At 35.1% G+C, this 20,000-nt stretch overlaps 1 protein-coding gene across 8 annotated transcripts in view; it reads right to left on the bottom strand.

Moving 5' to 3' along the window:
* LOC124951626 (acetylcholine receptor subunit alpha-like) overlaps positions 1-20,000 on the bottom strand; it is a 128,276-nt gene that overhangs the window by 36,735 nt on the left and 71,541 nt on the right. For 6 of the 8 annotated variants that reach the window (XR_007101657.1, XM_047500324.1, XM_047500317.1 and 3 more), the window contains one exon: positions 18,151-18,331. The exons of 1 other annotated variant lie outside the window; for it this stretch is intronic. Coding sequence is in view for 6 of the 7 variants with exons in the window: in XM_047500324.1 (XP_047356280.1) it covers positions 18,151-18,331 (181 nt within the window). In the remaining variant the exon portion in view is untranslated. Of the gene's footprint in view, positions 1-18,150; positions 18,363-20,000 lie in introns of all 8 variants that reach the window. One more of the 8 variants, XM_047500321.1, reaches the window with a different exon arrangement.

Raw genomic sequence — 20,000 nt, 5'->3', positions numbered from 1 at the left:
TATCTGCTATAGAAAGTCATGACGTTTAAATTATACAACGAGATAGAAATTGAATCTCTCTGTCGGAGATTAAGTTTTCGTTAGGAGGGATAGATTAAATTAATTGGAAGCGTCGTAACCAAGGACGGTACTATCTCTCCTCCATTTCATTGTTTAAATCCTCCTAAACTCGACGAAAGATACTTTATTATTCTGCGGTGTAAAGGATAGATAACGAATTTATTTGATTTGACGTGTGGAATTAACTGCGAGAGATGATTGCGTTCGCGTACAACGATCCTGATAATAAATTGGGTATAAATAGATAATAGGTATGCGCTCGATATTCGATATTTAATTCGATCGAATAATTTGTATTCGTTTTGCTGAACGTTGAAAAAACAAAGAGAGAGAGAGAGAGAGAGAGAGAGAGAGAGAGAGAGAGAGAAAAGGAAAAAGAAACGCGTTGGAAAAGCGAAGCGGAAAATGTTCTGGTCCCTTGCGTGCAAGAGATTCGTTACAAGTTTTGTAAGAGCAACGAGGATGAAAAGAACGCGTTTGTGTTGAATATGTGTGTACTTGTATGCGGGACGTGTGAACGTTCCGCCACACTTTCGGCTCAATTTCTCACACAGTCTCGTTTTTCTCGATTCTTTTTTTATTCTTTCTTTTTTTTTTTTTTTTTTTTTTTTTCTTTTTTTTTTTTTTTTTTTTTCTTACGAAAGCAGGCAAAGTGGAGAGAAAAAAGAAAGAAGAAAAAGGAGAAGGAAAAGAAGAAGAAGAAGAAGAAGAAGAAGGAGAGCAAAAGAGCAGGGTCAAAGGTTGGCGCATACTATTTGGATTCCCTTTTGGTCTCTTGATTAAAGAGATATGTGTGCTTTTTCATTTTTTTATTAATTTTTTTCTCCTTTCGTTTTACTCTTTCGATCATCCTTCCTTGTGCTCGTCAAAATTAATAAAGTCCACGTGCGTGCGGGGGAGAGAAAGAAAGATAAAGAAAGAAAGAGAGAAAGAGAGAGAGAGAATATGAACTTTGAGATATTTTCTTCGTTTTTTTTTTTCTGTTTTTTTTTCTCCCCCTTTTTTTCTTCTTCCTCCCATCTCTTTTATCCGTTTAATTATGAAAGAATCGATTGAAGCTTATTCGCAGCCGCGCAGAGATATTCGACGGTCGGAAAATTTTCCTTTGGATTTATCTTTCCAATACCTGATGTAATAAATCACGCCAGTAGCACATACGTTATTCACCAATTCTCGCGTACGTCACCAAATGGTGCGAGAGCATAATCGAGGATAACTCAATAAATATTTCATGCCTGCTGGGAGCACGGCTTGACGCCGTAAGATCGATGATACGTCTCAAACGACTATACCTTATCCTGCATCCTTTTTCTATACTTTTAGCCAGTACAGGTTATATCTGTTTTATCTTAAATATTATAATTTTTCCTTTATTTTGGCCGATTAACAATAATAACAATGTAAACAAGAAAGAAAGAAAAAAGAAAAAACAACACATAACGTGTGAACGTGTAAAATGGAATAACGAATACAATGGAAAGAAATAAGATTTAAAGTAATAAAAATTTTCTATGATTTTAATTGGATCGAATTCGATTCGATTGTAGTCGAATTTTCATTATGAATTGCACGAAAATGTTAATATTGGATTTGATAAGTATTGGTATTGAAAGTATATGCGTATTAGAAATCAACGACGTCTTCTACGTTTGGTTTTAGACGAGCAACGACGAAAACCGATACGTCTGCGTTTACTTATCGAGCCATCAACAACGCCACCCTTTCTCGCATCATCGACTTTCTCCTTTCCCTTTCCCTTTCCCTTTTCCTCTGTCTCATTCTCTCCCCTTTTAACGGGTTGCAACATCAACGTCAATCTTTCCTACTGCCAGTATTGGTTGGTTGCTTGGTTGGTTGGTTGGTTGGTTGGTTGCTTGCTTGCTTGCTTGCTTGCTTGGTTGTTTGCTTGCTTGCTTGCTTGCTTGCTTGCTTGCTTGCTTGCATGCGAGAAATCGACTTTTCCACGTAGGACGAAATGACGGACGGAGAAATTGAACGCGCCGACGCGTGAAACGCCAGCCGATTCCGGCAGCTCTTCTCGATTATCGCTTCTCTCCCCTTTTTCGATTTCACGAGAACGACCGTAGTAATTGTTCTATGTCGATTAATGTGCAAGAAACGTATAAAAACTCAAAGAATGAATGTTCATTTCGTTTTATCTATTGTCGCAAATATTTAATGCGACACGTTTTGTTACCGTCACGGTAGAACGAATTAGTATCAATAGAATTTTATGAATGAAAATTTCAAGTGATACAGAATTAATGAATAATCAGAAAAGATTCGGATCGATTCTTTTTCATTTGTTTTGGTTTTTTTTTTTTTTTTTTTTTTTTTTTTTTTTTTTTTTTTAATAATCTAGAATAAAAGAAAATCCGATCGATTTCTTTTATTTCAATTCCTTAAACATCGTAATTTCTTTAATCAATTCCTTAGACAATATTAGTTTTGTCATTTCGCTGGAAGGAACTCTAACGTAGATAAAGAAATGTCAACGAAAGGAAGGAAGGAAGGAAGGAAGGAAGAAATACATATTACTCTTGTATACACGGATAACAGCGTAATTTTTTGTCATTAACCATCGGTAAGTTTCTCTCTTCGCGAAGTATTGCGTGATGAATGGCTACCGACGATGATAGATGCGTCTCTGGGGTACATTTCATAATTCATTTTTTTTCTAACCACGCCTCCAGCCCAACCCCCCCCTCCCCTACCCCCCCCCCTCCACAGCTCCCACACTTCACTACTACCTTTCTTTCTGTCTTTCTGTCTTTCTTTTTCCCTTTTCTTTTTTTTCTATTTTGTTTTGTTTTGTTTTGTTTTTTTCTTTGCTTTTCTCTCTCCCTCTCTTTCTTTCATGTATATGTATATATATATATATATACATATATTTTCCTCCAAAAAGCGAACGGGGCTGGTGCTAGGCAGTTCGTTCTTGTCCCCAGCGTGTATTCCATAAACGCGTCGACTGCGAACGTCATTAATTATCGTTAATTCGAACTGGACGCCTACATAAATTTTATAGGGCGAACATAATAAATCCCGGCAACAAATTTCTACGATTATTTACCGATTTGTTAAACGTTCGATACGACAATGCAATTGTAAAAAGCTTCATCGTTGTTGTTACTGTTATTATTATTATTATTATTATTATTATTATTATTATTATTATTATTATTAATATAATTATCATTGTTACGATAACTTTATAATTTTATAACTATTAATAATTATTAATATGTCGTAAATATATATTTACGATAATTATATATTTTTATTTTTATTCGATACGTCACGTTATTTTACCATTTTATTAATAGAGTAAAACGTATTTTATTTATAAAGAAGTTATCCTTTTCGATATTACGTAGTGGTATTAGTTTAGTAGTAGTAGTAGTAATAGTAGTAGTAATCGGTGAGACTCGATTTAGAGGATTTCGCTTTTATTGGAATAGAACTTTGTCGAGGCGTACTCGTTAAAGTGAAAATCGTTCGCGTTTTCTTTACGAGCTTTATGCTCCGTACACTTGACTATAAACGTATAAGCTTACACACCGAGTCGAGCCACCTTAAGCCGCTTTCTTATTAAGTTGTTTTCAATGAGACTGAAATTCAACGATAAATGTTCCGCATTTATTTCCCTTTACAGGTGTGCATAGAGTGGTACGCGAGTACGTGTTAATGAATATTTATCGTTCGTTCGTTCGTGTTTACGAGCGAATGCAATCATATCGATTTTATTTCAAACAATAGTCAATTTATTTAAATGGAACTTGCCCGTCGAGTACTTGCATCGATTCTCTGCAATGTACACGATTAGCGAATAACGTATGAATTTTATTAAACGTTTTATATCGACGTAATCATCGTCATCGAAAAATATATGACGGAAAGAAGATTTCTTTTTTTTTTTTTTTTCTAATTTTACGCGAAAAGTATATAAAAATAAAAGAATTGCGCCGATTTTATTTTGAGGCCAATGATGAGATTAAAAAAAAAAAAAAAAAAAAAAAAAGAGAAAGAGAGAGGGAGAGAGAGAGAGCAAGCGTTCGCAAAATTCCATTGGAACAATTCGATTTCCTTTTTTTCTTCTTTTTTTTTTTTTTTTTTTACAATTCGTCGCGTGAATTTCCCGTCAACGATATATATATATATATATATATATATATATATATATATATATACATATATACAGGAAGGAAACGAATGTGGGAAAACGAAGAAGAAGATTCAGACTAGCTAGAATCGAAAATTCGAAATCCTTGTATCCTCGCGAAACAAGGATATTTTCGAATGCAGTTACCGGAGAGAACGAAGAGAAAAGTACAAGGATCACCGAATGCTCTTGGGAAACCGAAAGTTTTATCGCCCATCCTTGTATTCAACGTTGGATGTTATTTCCAAGGAAAAGAAAAAGAAGAAGAAGAAGAAGTAGAAGTAGAAGTAGAAGTAGAAGAAGCAGAGGAAGAGAGAATGGGTAAAGAAAATGTAAGAGAGTTAAGAGGACACAAGTCGGAAGAAAAATTCGTGGTCAACTTGGGATTTTTTTCTTTCTTTTTTCTCTTTTCTTTCTTTCTTTCTCTTTTTCGCTCTTAGGATTATCCTACGAACGTTCGCCAATTGTGTTTTTCTCGAACGTCAAAAAAAGAAAAAAAAGAAAAAAAAGGAAAAAGAAATGAAAGAATTATCACTAAAAGGTGATTATTAGATTTTTTTTTTCTTCTTTTTCCTCTCTCTTTCTCTCTCTCTCTCTCTCTCTCTCTCTTTATTTTTCTTTCATCTTAATAAAACATTTCATTAACATTAATATCGTTTAATTCCAAATTGGACGAGTTTCAATCTTTAACTTTTTACCGATTATTCGAACGATCTATCCTATCTCACGTGTGATCACGTAGATGGATGCATACGTTAATTAGTCAGTTAACTAGTTAATTGGTAAAATAAAATGAAGAAGTAAAGAAGAAAAGAAGAATGAAGAAGATGAGCGTCGTTTGCGAACGACGAGGAAACGAGAGGAAATAGACCTATGCGGAAATAGCAATGGCAGTATCCCGTAGATCCGAGATAAATCGAGTTAATGAATTCAACGTCAAAATAGCATCGGCCGAACGGTTACAATTATCGAGCGACCTACATTTTCGATTGAAAGTTTCTCGTCAAATTCGTGGACAACGTGTCGCTTCACAATATGAACTTCTATCAAAGTAATCTCGTTGAATTTTTCCTATTTCTTTTGTCTTTCTTTTTTTTAACATATAAATAAATTTTCTTTTCTTCACGTATGCATCATAATACCCCTCCCCCCTCCCCACCCCCAACCGTACAGTTTGGTAGACTTTGACGTTTACGATATTCTCAGTTAGCTGTTAGCGAAGGTTTGAGGAGTTTGGCAAGGAGATAGGTCCGATGAAAGAAAGGAAGGAGGGGGGAATAAGGGGAATGAGGAATAAGAGGAGAAGGCGTAGGATGAGGTGAAACAAAATTTATCTCGATTAAACTTGGAAACTTTGCCGAGTTTTCTTTTCGTGAGTTTCCTTCCCTAATGGGAGTTTCAGGATGGAAGCTCCTCGTCGTTGTCCGATATATTAAAGCCCGATTTCTATCTTCTCGTGAAATATTATATTCCAAGACAAAAATTCTATTTCCTTGGACGCGTTTTTTGAACGCGTGAGAAGAATTGATTCTTTTCGAATAAAACGAAGAAACATTTATCTTTTATCTAAAAATCTACATAAATAAATATATATGTAGATCGATATAAATATGATTTTCATCTGTAACTATAGCGTAGAGATATGTCAGATAAGATCGATCGACGAAAAAATTTGATGGATTTATATAAGAATTAAGTTTACGATGTGTGCGAACATTTTCAGGTATGGGAACATAAAGCAGTAAGCGTAGCTACACCATCAGCTTAGAGTTAGTAGTAGTAGTAGTAGCAGTAGTAGTAATAGTAGTAGTAGTAGTAGTAGTAGTAGTAGTAGTAGTAATAGTAGTAGTAGTAGTAGTAGTAGTAATAGTACTTGTAGTAGTAGTAGTAGTAATAATAATTGTTGTTATGTACCTTTCTCGAGTGTCATCGACATCGCGTACATTTTCTGTAAGAGCTACACCTATATCGAGTTTCGGCTTGAATTCGTCCTGTTATCAACATCAAGGAAGCCATTCGGTGTTGTACAGAGAGAATAATCTATAATTCGATGGAGGCATGGTTTCAAGCGATTTACAAGGATCATATGATATTCTTTATGAAACGAAGTTTCTCTCTATATCTTCCTTCTTCATTCGTCTTTTTCTTCTTCTTCTTCTGGTTAAAAATCTTTGTCAGATTTTTTTCATCGATTTCTTTTATTTTTTTTTCTTTTTTTTTTTTTTTTTTTTTTTCTTTCTTTCTTTCAAGAGAAAGAGATAGGAAGATAAATAAATGAATGAGAGAGAAGTAAAAACGAAAGAGAGAAGCTTCGTAAAGGACGATAAAAGAAAAAAAGAAAAAATGAAAAAGGAGGAAACAAATGAAAAAAGGAAAAGTTTATGTGGAGCTTTAGGGGAAAATGAAAATTCTCTTGTTTCTATATGGTCCCTCTTAACTGTGCCGGCAGGTCTACGACCTGACTATGAGAACGCGTGCACGAATCAGATTAGATTGTAAGCACCTGGGCAGGATGGTGCTTCGTGCTTCGAGATTGCGAGGATTCAGGCAACGGGCCAGGTAAAGCGAGTTTGTAGTCCGTGCCATGTAACCAAACCCTCCTTCCGTCTCTCTACGTACACAGCGATCATTTTCCTGCGATCGGTTTCCTATCTATGTGTTACGTTATAATATATACGTATGTATGCATGTATATGCGTGTATACATATATATATATATATATATATATATATATATGTATAGAATAGTACATTCGTGTATCTATCCCTGCAAAAATACTTTATATGGATTTACGGATCGATGTCGATCTATTTGCATACGCGATTTCGATATTCGTCGTTTTTCGATATTCGTTCAACCGAAAAAAAATATGAGAGAGAGAGAGAGAGAGAGAGAGAGAGAGGGAGGAGGGTGGAAAAGAATTTTTTTTCTTTTTTGAATGGACAGTTCTAATATAGCAAGAAATTAAAAATTATTCGATATATTAGTATTATTTAAAATCGTTATGGCGTATAAAGCTAACGCACAAAGGAAACGATATATTTTATATTGACAATTTATTGATTTCGATTAAAAGAAGAGAAGAGAGAAAGATAGAGGAGAGCACATGTTACGTAGGATATTACTTCAAACACACGTAATACAACGTGTATGTATGTATGTGTGTGTGTGTGTGTGTGTGTGTGTGTGTGTGTGTGTGTTTGTATGCTGTAACTCGTACATTGAATATTTTATGACGTAGGAGATGCCCAGGTTTTCTCTTACAATTCAATCGAGATACTGAACAAACATTGAAGGAAAAGAGAGAACAATAAATACGAAGTTCTATTTGATCCGTAAAAGCCACTGCCATAATCTTCTCGCTGAATCGTACAGACAGTTATTATTCTTTCTGGCATATATTCCAATTATATATTTACGAACGCGCGGATCTATTTTGCGCTGTAGTCGCTCGCTCGTTGGGGAAAAATACGAAAAATAATAATTGTTTATATGCAGTAGAGTTTCGAGTAATCTAGCATGTGTCGATTCGCCACAACGCAAATCGTCCTCGTTCTTTCTCCCATTTTTTTCATTTTCTATTTTATTATTATTATTATTATTATCATTATTATTATTATTATTATTATTATTATTATTATTATTATTATTATTATTATTCTTTTTTTTGCCCTCTCTCATCATTTCGTTACTAATTATAATTTTCACTCGAAATCTCCACGGATTATTTCTCTCTCCTTCTCTCTTTTTTTTTATTTTTTAATCTCCATCTCTCTCCGCGATAATTATTGTTAACGAAGACGAGAAACGATTGTTCTCAAACGAGAATAAAGGATTATTTGTTTTATCTTCTTTTTTCTTTTCTATTTCCTTTTTTTTTTTTTTTTTTTTTTTTTTCGTTGCTGAAAAATAAATCCGCCCGACGAGAGCGACCGCAATTTTTCTTTTTTCGTTTTCACATTTTCCATTATCTCATCATTGTATCGAAGGGTTAAAAATGGTATATCGAATTTATTTTCTTTTTTTTTCCCTTTCTTTCTTTCTTTCTTTTTTTTTTTTTTTTTTTTTTTTTTTTTTTTGACGGAACAAACAAATATTTTCAACGAGAATATAAATGTATATGGTTTTGTCGATTGAAACACAAACTTTCCTGTGAATCTTTTTATATACGATTTAAGAAGATATTTACAAAACCCTTAATGCGAATATCCCGCACGATTGAATTTTGATTTCTATCACCATTTGATACTTGTTTGCATATATATATATATACATACATACATGCACACACACTTACTGTGTATTCGTATAAACCTTACACACCATTTCGTGCGATTAATCTCGCGAGAGAAAGTTTCGTTTCCGCAAAATATTGGACGTGCATATTTCATAGAACAACGCGTAGCGGACTCTGGGACGTGCCACATTACGAAAGCACAACGGACCATAGAAGCGAGAAATGTAATTCAACATTTTTAACATAAACCACTGTTATAAAATCATAAATGACGATGGTCGGTGAAAGGAAATGAAAGAAAAATAAAAAAGAAAAAAAAAAAAGGTAAAAAAAGAAAACGAAAGAAGTTCGATGCCTATCGCTATAGTATGGTATCGTTTTGAAAATTAAAAAGCAAAAAGGGGATGTGGCGGGTCGAGGATTCGGGGTGGGGGGAGGGGAGGTAGAGGTAGCGCGTGGCAGAGGGAAATGAGGGGAACGGCGAGAGGATGACGGTACAAAAGCTCAGCTCTGTGAACGTATTTTCGATGCGAAGAGGAGAGAACGAACACGAACAGAGAATAGTCACAGTCAGTTATATAAAGTACATTTTCATTTCGAACTCTTTTCGAATTTATAAAATGAAAAGATTCTTTTTCTTTTTTCTTTTTTTTAGAATCCCTCGATGACTCCCCCATTAACAATCCCGACACTTTCGTCTTTTTATTATTATTATTATTATTATTATTATTATTATTTTGTTATTGTTATCGTTATTATTTTGTTCTTTGTTTCCTTTTTTCTTTTGCATTCTTTTATTTTTCGTTTCTTTTTTTTGCTTCCTTCAATTATTATTTTCGAAAAAAATTCGTGCGAACGATCATAAGGTAAAAAAGGGACGCACTCTATCTTGGTCACAGTCACGCACGCACTTACACAGACATACAGACAAACACAGACGTACCTTCAATCTTTCTTTCTATAAACAAAAAGCTTTTCTAGGGGCGCTCAAAACACATACAATTAAATGCTCCCTAAATACGCGTAAAAACAACACATCGAGCTTGCAGTATTTGGGCGCTGATACTATATATATATATATACTGCGTAACGTATATATTTACATACACTGAACAATGATATACACATAGCTATACATATTATATATATATATATGTATATGTATATGTATATGTATTTAGGTTTCAATGCAGTCGCTGGATACACGTATATATTGTATGTATGTATGGATGCCGTAGTGTAGCCCGCAACGATGCGCCTCTGTTGTAAGTGCGTGCGTGTAACTCAGGATATATGTAAATATATAAATACATATATATATATATATATATATATATATGTATATATATATATGTATATGAACTTGCATGAGAGTCACGTGCGAATGATATTCGTATGTAAGAGTGTCACGAAATTGTCCGTTTGAATGCACCGCATGTTTGTGTGTGTGTCTCTCTCTCTCTCTCTCTCTCTCTCTCTCTCTCTCTCTCTCTCTCTCTCTCTCTCTCTCTCTCTCTCTCTCATACTCTCTTTCTACCTCTCTCTCTCTCTCTCTCTCTCTGTCTCTCTCTCTCTCTGTCTCTCTCTCTGTCTCTCTCTCTCTCTCTGTCTCTCTCTCTCTCTCTATTTGTGGTACATGTGTTTGCGTTGGTGAAGGTGACAGTCGAGTGCAACCAAGCCGTAGTAAAATTTTCGTGGTTGTCTCTTTAACGTCTTACGGCGACACCAACACGTACGTATTTTCAGACTTTAGTAGATTGTGAACGTAAAGATTAGATAATATTTGCACCTATTTACATGTAACAGTATATCTAAATATATACATATGCGAACTAGAATATTGGTTGCATTCAACGTGTCATCCTTAAGCGACTATGCGGCCAAAAAAAGGAAATAAAGATAGAAAAAAATAATAAAGGAAAAAGAAAAAAAGAAAAAAAGAAAAAAAGAAAAAAAAAAAGAGAACCAAAAATTTCTGCATTCTCAACTTAGATAAACGGCGAGTCTTACAACGAGTTTTACGAAAGGAATAAAGGGGAATGAAATAAGAAAAAGCGAAACGACGATAAAACGTTCTCGACGCCACCATGGAATGAATAATAGTCGAGTCTCCTCCCATGGAAAAGGTATAAAATTGTTTGTCTCCGTCGGTGTACACCGACTTGGTCTGATGTGACTTTCCTTTTTATCAATTTTTTTTTTCTTTTTTTCTTTCTTTCTTTCTTTCTTCCACTTTTTTTTTCTTTTTTTTTTTTTCTTTTTTTTTTTTTTTAATCTTTATGCACCTGAAAAATAATATTCACTCTTAACCGATAACGTTAATTAAAATATTTAATACTAAATGGTTTTATTTTAACGAGATCATCATCGTCATCATCGTCATCATTATTATGATCTTCGCCGTTAATCGGATCTATAAATTCGAGAGCAAATTAGCTCCGACACTTGAGATCCCTATTACTTATCGAGTTAACGTACCAGCCATAATCCAAAGTGCTAATCGAAATCACCGATCTATAAGATAAAGGGTGAAAGAAAGAGGGAGAGAGAGAGAAAGAGAGAGAGAGAGAGAGGGAGAGTAAAAGAGGAAGAAAGAGAAAGAGAGAGAGAGAGAGAGAGAGAGAGAGAGAGACAGAAGGAGAGTTAAGGAAGACGTTGGCATTCTCAAAGATTAAGACGCAAGCCGTTAACCATCGTGTTTGAGAAAGGATCATTGACGAAATCCTATCAACCAGGTTGAAAACTCGTTATCGCTCGTGACAGCACTGTTGCTAATCTTTCGTAAAAAGGGAATAAAGGCAAAAGAAAAAAAGAAAGGAAAAGAAGAAGAAGAATAAATAAGGTCGAGGATCGATCGAATATTCGTTATTATTATTAAAATATCAAAGAGAGGAATATAGTCGAAAAATTTTTTTTTACAAAATTAATAACATTAATCGTCCATATTTAATGATTTTTTTCCCCTCTCTTTTTTTTCTTTTTTCTTTTTTTCAAAAATTCATTCATAAACTTACGTTAATTTGAACGATCAAAAATCTCCACGTCGATCAATGAGAAAAGTATTAACTTTTTTTTTTTTTTTTTTTCTAACGAAGTCTAACATTAACCCGTTCTTACTAATAAGAATGGTTGATGTTCGTTTTATAAAAAATGTTGTCGTTGATTATCGATTAAGAATAAAAACGGTAAGGGGGTGAGGGTAGGGGTGGGAAGAATGAATCGGATCGAAATAGAGATATGCGATTCAATTCGATGATACAAGAAAGCTCGATCGAGGAATAAGACGAAATGAAATTCCTATTCTAAGATGGTATACCTAATACTTACTCCATAGACATAGAGGCATGTATATCCCCTTTAAAAGGCCCTTAGGGGAAAGTATAGTGTTCTCGCGGCTTTAACATCAGCAACGAACGGCAAGTCGCTGACTCGTTGAGTGGCTCATGTCAACGTGACCGGGTCAGAGAACGGGCCGATATTTGTTGGGACACGCGACGACTACGAATATGACGTTGACTGCTGTGTCTGGTGGTTTGTTTCTTCCTTTATTTCTTTGTTTATTTGTTTTTTTTTTTTTTTTTTTTTTTTTTTTTTCTTTTTTTTTTGCTATTCCTTTTTATTTTTCACAAAGACCAATTCGTCGAACAACAATCTCTCTATAATATCGATTATTCTTCGAATTAATTCGTTCGAAAACAATTTGATATATTTAAGTATTATTATTATTATTATTATTATTATTATTATTATTACTATTATTGTTATTATTATTATTATCAATGCATAGTGACGATTTACAAAAGGATTTTCAAAGGATAAACAGTGTTGTCGAATGGTGTTGGACATAATCGTTATCCAATTTAGGATGTTGATCTCTCCGAAAATAAATGGAAGAGAAATAGTGGACGTAGGAAGAAGGGCTACTTCCCTTTCTAAAGCTCGTTTCTCTCGAAACCGAGACTCGAGGCATTATCCTTTAACTCAATTCTCTTGAAAGCACGAGGGGTAAAGACGAGGTGGAGGGAGGAGAATACGGTTAAAGGGAGCGAGGGGATAGAGAGAGAGGAGAGACGGGGTGGGGCAAATGCGAGGAGCGGGATGGATAAAGGAGAACTTCGTAACCGACAGGAGAGTTCATATTAACGAGTGCGCACGTAATCCGGAAGGGTATCGATCGAGAAACTCGAAGCCAAATTTCCTTGCAACTTCGAGAAATGTCAGGAGTGGCTTTACTTTTGTCGGTGTGTCTCTGTTTGTCTGCGTTCGATCGTTCGTCCGTGTCTGCGTGCGTGCGTGCATGCGTAAATTCGTATATATGTATGTATGTATGCATGTACATATATGTTTCTGTTTGAAAGATTCTTCTTATATCGATCTTGATGAATGATATTCGTATAAACGATGAAAAATGAATCGAGACAGAGAAAAAAAGGGAAAGAGGAAATAGTTGAAGAAAAATGTTCTTTCGAGTGTTGAGAAGAGAGAAGATGTATATATATATATATATATATATATATATATATATATATACATACATACATACATATATATCGATCGTTTTAAATAGTGTTGCATTTCTAAGAGGAGTAGGAGAATGAAAAAGAAAAAGAAATAGGAAAAGAGAAAAAAGGAAGAAAAGGATGAAAGGAAAAAAAAAGAAAGAATATTGCAGTATGGCGAAGCGTGATTGGTTGAAAGGCAATTTGTATTCATACATTCTGTACTAGTAATAGTAGTAGTAGTAGTAATAGTAGGTAGGCAGGTAGGTAGGTAAGTTGGTGAGTAGGTAGGAAGGTAGGTAGGTAAGTAAGTTGGTAGAAGCACAGGACACGAGGGTGCCGCGATTGGCATAGATTTTATTACTCGATGAATCGATACATATACATGAGTCGAGACTGTATTCAACGACTGTATAGCAAGGATTGACGTACAGACGTTATTGATCGATTCGATCCTACTAGGTTGCTCGTCTACCACCATTTTCCAATAGTCCTTTTCACGCCTACGTTCTTGACGTTCGTGCGTTCATTCTCGTTCGTCGTCATAGTCGCCGTTGTAATCGTCGTCCTCGTCGTCCTAGTCCTTTATCCTTCGTCGAGGACGATCAAGTACTTTCGATAAGGGCTCGCGTTCGAACTCGTTTCAAAGATGATTATAAAATCGACGAGAAATTTTCTAAGTTAAAATGTTCTACATTTTCCTAACTATTATCACCTTCATCGAGCCGTCATCATTGACATTTCATCGTGACAAGAACAATTTAGCAACCACTTTTTTCAACTACTTTCGAATCTAGATGCGTAACCGACCGACGACAATTATTCTCGTGCGTTGAGCTCTCCCAAAGGGAGGAAAAAGGACAGGGAGGGTGGGTTGGAGGGAGATTGGGGGAGGATCAGACTGTCGCTCGCTAAATTTAATAGAAAACTCCCGGCGCGAAAAGCCGAAATTCGAGGGACGTTCTCTCGCCCTCGTGTCGACTCTCTCTCTCTCTCTCTCTCTCTCTCTCTCTCTCTCTCTCTCTCTGATGCTTACAAAAGCTGCTGCTGCGAGCTTTAGCCTGGTACGAAGAGATACGCGTTGGAATAAGCGCATAGAATTCTCCTACACGCTACGTACTATGTGCACCGAAATATCGATCTCTTTCTCTCTCCTTCCCTCTCTTTCTCTCTCTCTCTCTCTCTCTCTCTCTTTCTCATAGTCTCCTTCCTTCTCTCTCTCTCTCTCTCTCTCTCTCTCTCTTCATCTCTCTGTCTTTATTGCAGCAACTAAGCTTGTGCGTGTAAGGTTGCTGCCATAAGTGGAATCGTCGGAGAACGTAGACGGAATGTGCTTTAAAAGGTCGACTACGCGTTCGTCGCTTATCCCTCGACGACCAATACAATAATACTAATACTTTCTAAAAGAGAATATTGTTTTAAAGTGATCTTGTCGTCGTTGAAATTCGCAATTGTAATTTACTAAATTCTTTCTCTCTCTCTCACTCTCTGCCTCTCTCTCTCTCTCTCTCTCTCTCTATCTATCTACCTACCTATCTATCTATTTCTATCTCTGTCTGTTCTTTCTGTCTTCCTTCCTCTTTTTTCTCATAGTTAGGAAACAATGGAAATAAAAATATGCGAGTACGTGTATCGACGAGGCGAAGGTTAATATCGGCCTTTTACGTATGTACGTACATGGATATTTACATACGTACGTAAATTAACAAAGGAATTTGGAATTTGGAATTATGAAGTCGATGAAAAGTTGACGGTTAACTGTGTCAAGTCAGTGGAAGGTGGTTGTTCCGGTTGGTCGAGTCTTCGATTTAACCTTCGGAATGTCCACTCGTGCGATACTCCAGGGGCCAATGTGTTAAGTGGGTATCGAGTAGAAAAATATAACAGAGAGAGTCCAAGAATATATAACCTCTCGAGATCCAGAGTTTATTTCTGGACGAGTAATGGAATCATCTACTCCTACTACTTTACGTTCTTTTGAATTCAATTCGTATTAGAGAAACTAATGGAAATTTTTTAACGATATTTCAATCATATTTATCAAGACTTACTTATCTCTCCCTTAGAAATATCTCCATTATCGTCGATAGATGGACAGATAAATAGATAACGTATGACTAATTGAAAACTGAATGTTCTAACGAAAAGCTCAATCCTGCTATGCGAGTTGGTCACCATTTGTGTTGCCACGCTTAATTGCTCCCTCAATGATTTATTCGTGAAGTAGTAATAACAGCTAGCTAGCTAGCTAGCTAGCTATTGTATATAGGATTTATCAATAACGCGTAACGCGTAGCAAGATCGGAACACCTAATCGAGCAACGAACAAACCAAATCCCCGCGTATGTATATATATATATATATATATATATATATATACACACATATATGTGTGTGTGTGTATACATATACATACATACATATATAAGATAACTATATATATATATATATATATATATATATATATATATATATATATATATATAGTTATCTTTCCACACGTGCGATTCGGGCAAAGCCGCTACTATCTAATTCATAGTCAAATTATATACGACTCTCGAAGGGTCATCGTTAAGAGGAACAAGGACAGAGGCAATGGCACCAACAACGACAGCACCACCATCACTACTACCACCACCACCACCATCACCACCACCATCATCATCATCATCATCACTAGCACCATCACCACCAACAGAGAGGGAATCCACGAGAACGAAGAGAATTTCACATTGCGGTTAATGGAACAGAATTTCATATAACCATTGAACATAACCGCTTCGTATATACATACATACACGGATACCTATTACCTTTCCACGCCGATGATGTTCAATCTCATATTTATATAATGTGTATAATTTGAAAAGGATAATATTTGGACATTAAGTAATATTAGAAATTTTTTATATTAATTTGAAATTTTTCAATGTATGTTTTTTCTTTCTTTTGTTTTTCTATCTTTTTTTTTTGTTTCCTCTTCTACTTCTTCTTCTTTTTTTTCTGTTTTTTGTCTTCTTCTGTTTTGTTTTCGTAATATTATTGATACAAATTTCTGCGAAAAATTTTATACCTTTCCCAGATGGTGCGTCGAGTACACTCACTTTCTTCGTATACGTATAATATATATATATATATATATATATATATATATATATATATATATATGTATACATATGTATATTATACAGCTATGAAAATGAAAAAAATTTCACGATCAAATCCACCTCGATTGATTAATTTTCTTTCTCGATCGACGAGGACCTTCGACGCGTAACTTCGCTGCCATTGAAGCTTACTTTTGTCGAGGCGAGGATCATATTTTTATTTTTTATACTAAAATCGTGAGTATCGAGTGTCATTAGAGTGTTAGTATTCTTCCTTACTACTTATTTATTATATAAATAAATTTTTGCGTTCTCCGACAAACATATATATATATAATATATTATATTATATACACGTGGATATACATACGATGTGTGTAATTCGTGACGAAACGTGGTACGGGACACGTTCTGGTAACTATTATCGAAACAATGTGATAGAAAATTTACTCGATCCTCACGTAGACAAGAGGAATATTAATAAAATGTTTGCTGCGCAAAAGGAAGGCAAAAAATCGTCTCGAGATCCACTATCGCGAATGAATAGTGTAACTCGTCAGGGATAAATCGATGGAAAAAGTAAAAAATGGAATTATCCAGACGGCCAATAAAATCACACCGCAAGTCCAACAATTATATATCATATATGTATATATACATATATGTATATATATATGTATATATATATATATATATATATATATATATCACACGAGTTACGGCCAAAGAGCAGCAGCATCGCACGAAATTACGATCCGTAATAATTATAAACAACGTGAAGAGAAGGCATTCTCAACGACTCAACGAAAAGGAGCAGGAAACGCTGAAAGAAAACTACGAGGAACAAAAAAATGAAGGAAACAATCAATCTGGAACATAATATATCTGCGTGTATACACACACACACATATATATATACATATATATATACATATGTAGTATACACTATGATGTGTAAATATAATATATATATATATACATATACATATACATATATATATATATATATATACACATATATCTCGAGCGAACAAAAGTTGGAACGAATCTGCGATCGTGCTGCCGCTGGAATATCGTGGCACCTTGAAACCGTCATAGGTCCAGGAGCCTAACTTCAAAACACAGGTCTGTACGTCGTACGGAAAGAACTCAACGTCGATGGAGCAGGAGGACTTATAAACAGCCGGCGGTTGCCAGACGACCAATCCTGAATAGTAGACCGTAGCCTTGGTCATCAGTGTCACCTCGTAGTTCCCGTCGGCGCTGGAATCACCGAAGAAACGTGCCGAGCGTGATCACGATCGGCTCTCGTGCGACAAGAAGAAGAAGAAGAAGAAGAAGAAGAAGAGGAAGAGGAGGAAGAGGAGGAGGAAGAAGAAGTAGAAGTAGAGGAAAAAGAGGAAAATGATGTTGATGATGATGATGATGATGATGATGATGATGATGATGATGATGATGATGATGGTGATGATGATGATGACGGAAGAAGAAGAGAAAGATCTAAAGATAAGTATATATAAAGCAAAAAAGAAAAATCAAAAAAGAAAAAGACAAAAAAAAGATTATCTTCTTCTTTTTCTTTCGCACTGATTTCGTCTGCTCGAACCGATCGTTCCATACTCCGCTAACAATCTATATAATCCGAGGATTAATATCTAAACGTATCTTATGATCTAATAGAAGCCGCGTTTACCGACTGAGAAATCGATCCTTTATTAGGTGGAAGAAAAAGAAAAGCTTTTGTGAAAGTAAGCACGCTTATAAAATTCCTTTTCTATCCTCCCGTCAAAAGATTCGATCTCTCTCTTTTCTCTCTATCTATATTTCGTTTATATCTCTTATTATTGTTGATCTTCCTTTGCTCTCTAGAATTAAGAGAGAGCAACACAGCGACGGGGTGTTTGCTTTCGCTAAAAAATGGGGGGGGGGGTTCTCGCTGGTGGGTTGTTTTTTTTTTTTTTTAATAGCGAGGGGTCTGGGGCGCGGGGGCCGGGGGGCTTGTTTACGGGGCTTGGGGGGGGGTTGGTGTTGTTATTTTTGTCTTTTTTTTTTTTTTTTTGGCTTAACGGCTACCATGCGAGTGTTACCTTGAAGCCGTCATAGGTCCACGAACCGAACTTGAGGACGCAGGTCTGCTCGTCGAATGGGAAGTACTCCACGTCGATCTCGCAGGATGATTTATAAATGGCCGGGGGCTTCCACTCGACCAATCCTTGATGGTAGATGGTGGCCTTCGTGGCCAAGGTCACCTCGAAGTTGCCGTCCGCGCTGCGAGCGAGCACATTAGTGGTTCTGGGCGCTGCGGCGGTCGAGCTTACTTTGTACTTCCGATTCGATACCAAGCCGTCTTTTGTATTTTTTTTTTTGTATTTTGTATTTTGTTTTTGTTTTGTTTTGTTTTGTTTTTTGATTCTTATTTTATTATTATTACTATTCTTTTTTTTTTTCAATTACTTTTGTTTGAATTTTTCTTTGAATCTTTACTTATTGATTTATATATATATATATATATATATATGTAAATGTATATATGTATTTTTTTCCTTTCCTTTATTATTATTATTATTATTATTATTATTATTACTATTATTATTATTATTATTATTATTATTATTATTATTATTATTATTATTGTTATTACATAAATTTTTCATTCCTTTCTCTCCCTCTCTCTCTCTCTCTCTCTTTCTCTCTCTCTCTCTCTCTCTCTCTCTCACTCTCTCATACACCGTACCTTCACCCCTTGTGTGTTCTGTTCTCTTTTCGTTTAGAGTTCTTTCATTGAGTGTTCTTGAACAACAGAGCACAGGCCACCCTTAACTTTTGTTCGATGTTACGCGCGTTTATCGGGGACTTTCGAACGAGATCTTTCTTTTCGACTTTTTTTTATATACGACAAATAAGAATGTTTCTTTTTCTCTCCCTCTCTCTCTTTCTCTTTCTCTCTCTCTCTCTCTCTCTCTCTCTCTCTCTCTCTCTCTCTCCTCGAGTCGGAGAAAAAAATTTACAAATTTACGACGTGAACGAATAAACGAGCGATCGGAGTCGAGATGAAACACTTATTAATATATAATATATTATATATCACAATATATCATTCGCACTAAGGCTCTTGTTTCGATCGAGAAAAATTATAAAAAAAAAAAAAGAAACAAAAATAAAAATAAAAATAAAAATAAAGAAACGATATTTCAATGATCGAAAAATAATTTTCATGTTAATCAAAGTGAATCGTTATATCAGTTCGTCGAGTAAATGTATGTATGATCCTGTTTATTAACTTTTAACGTCATATACTATAGATAGATATTAATCGTTTTCCCGTTTAAAATCTCGAATGGGAAGAAATCGAAGAGAAATTTCGACTTTAGAATTTCCTTGGATATACATTAGCAAGAGCATAGAGAAGGAACATAATGGTTCATCAAATATTTATCATAGACAGGCGCGTATTCGGTTAACACGTTTAATTCTCATGGGTGAAATGTCTCAGATTATGGTGCTTAAATGTAAGTACCGAGTTTGTTCATTGTTGAATTTCAATCGTTAATCCAAAGGCTAATAATCGCGTAATTAAACGTATGAATACATTGATGGATTTCGATCGAACAGGGAACGGAAGAAGCATAATAAAGGGAGATGAGGGAATGGGAATTAGAGAAAAAAGAATGATAATTATAAATTATTATCGATGGAAATTGATTGGAGAATTTATACGATACGTGTTATGTACGTACATAAATACATACATATTATCGTTGTGCTATTTCGAAATTGCAGATAATGTCGATTATTTATTTTCACGATTAAAATTTTACGTTTACCTATCTAGGTATATAGAGATACAATATAGAGCAAAAAGGAAGGCTCATGAAATAATCGACTAGTACGAAGTATCGAGAGAAATGAAATGAAAAATTGCTCTCCCCTGTCTGAT

Source organism: Vespa velutina, chromosome 9, assembly GCF_912470025.1.
Source record: "Vespa velutina chromosome 9, iVesVel2.1, whole genome shotgun sequence".
Taxonomy (NCBI): domain Eukaryota; kingdom Metazoa; phylum Arthropoda; class Insecta; order Hymenoptera; family Vespidae; genus Vespa; species Vespa velutina.
Note: the sequence above shows the minus strand (reverse complement) of the source record. Positions and strands in the feature narration are given on the sequence as shown.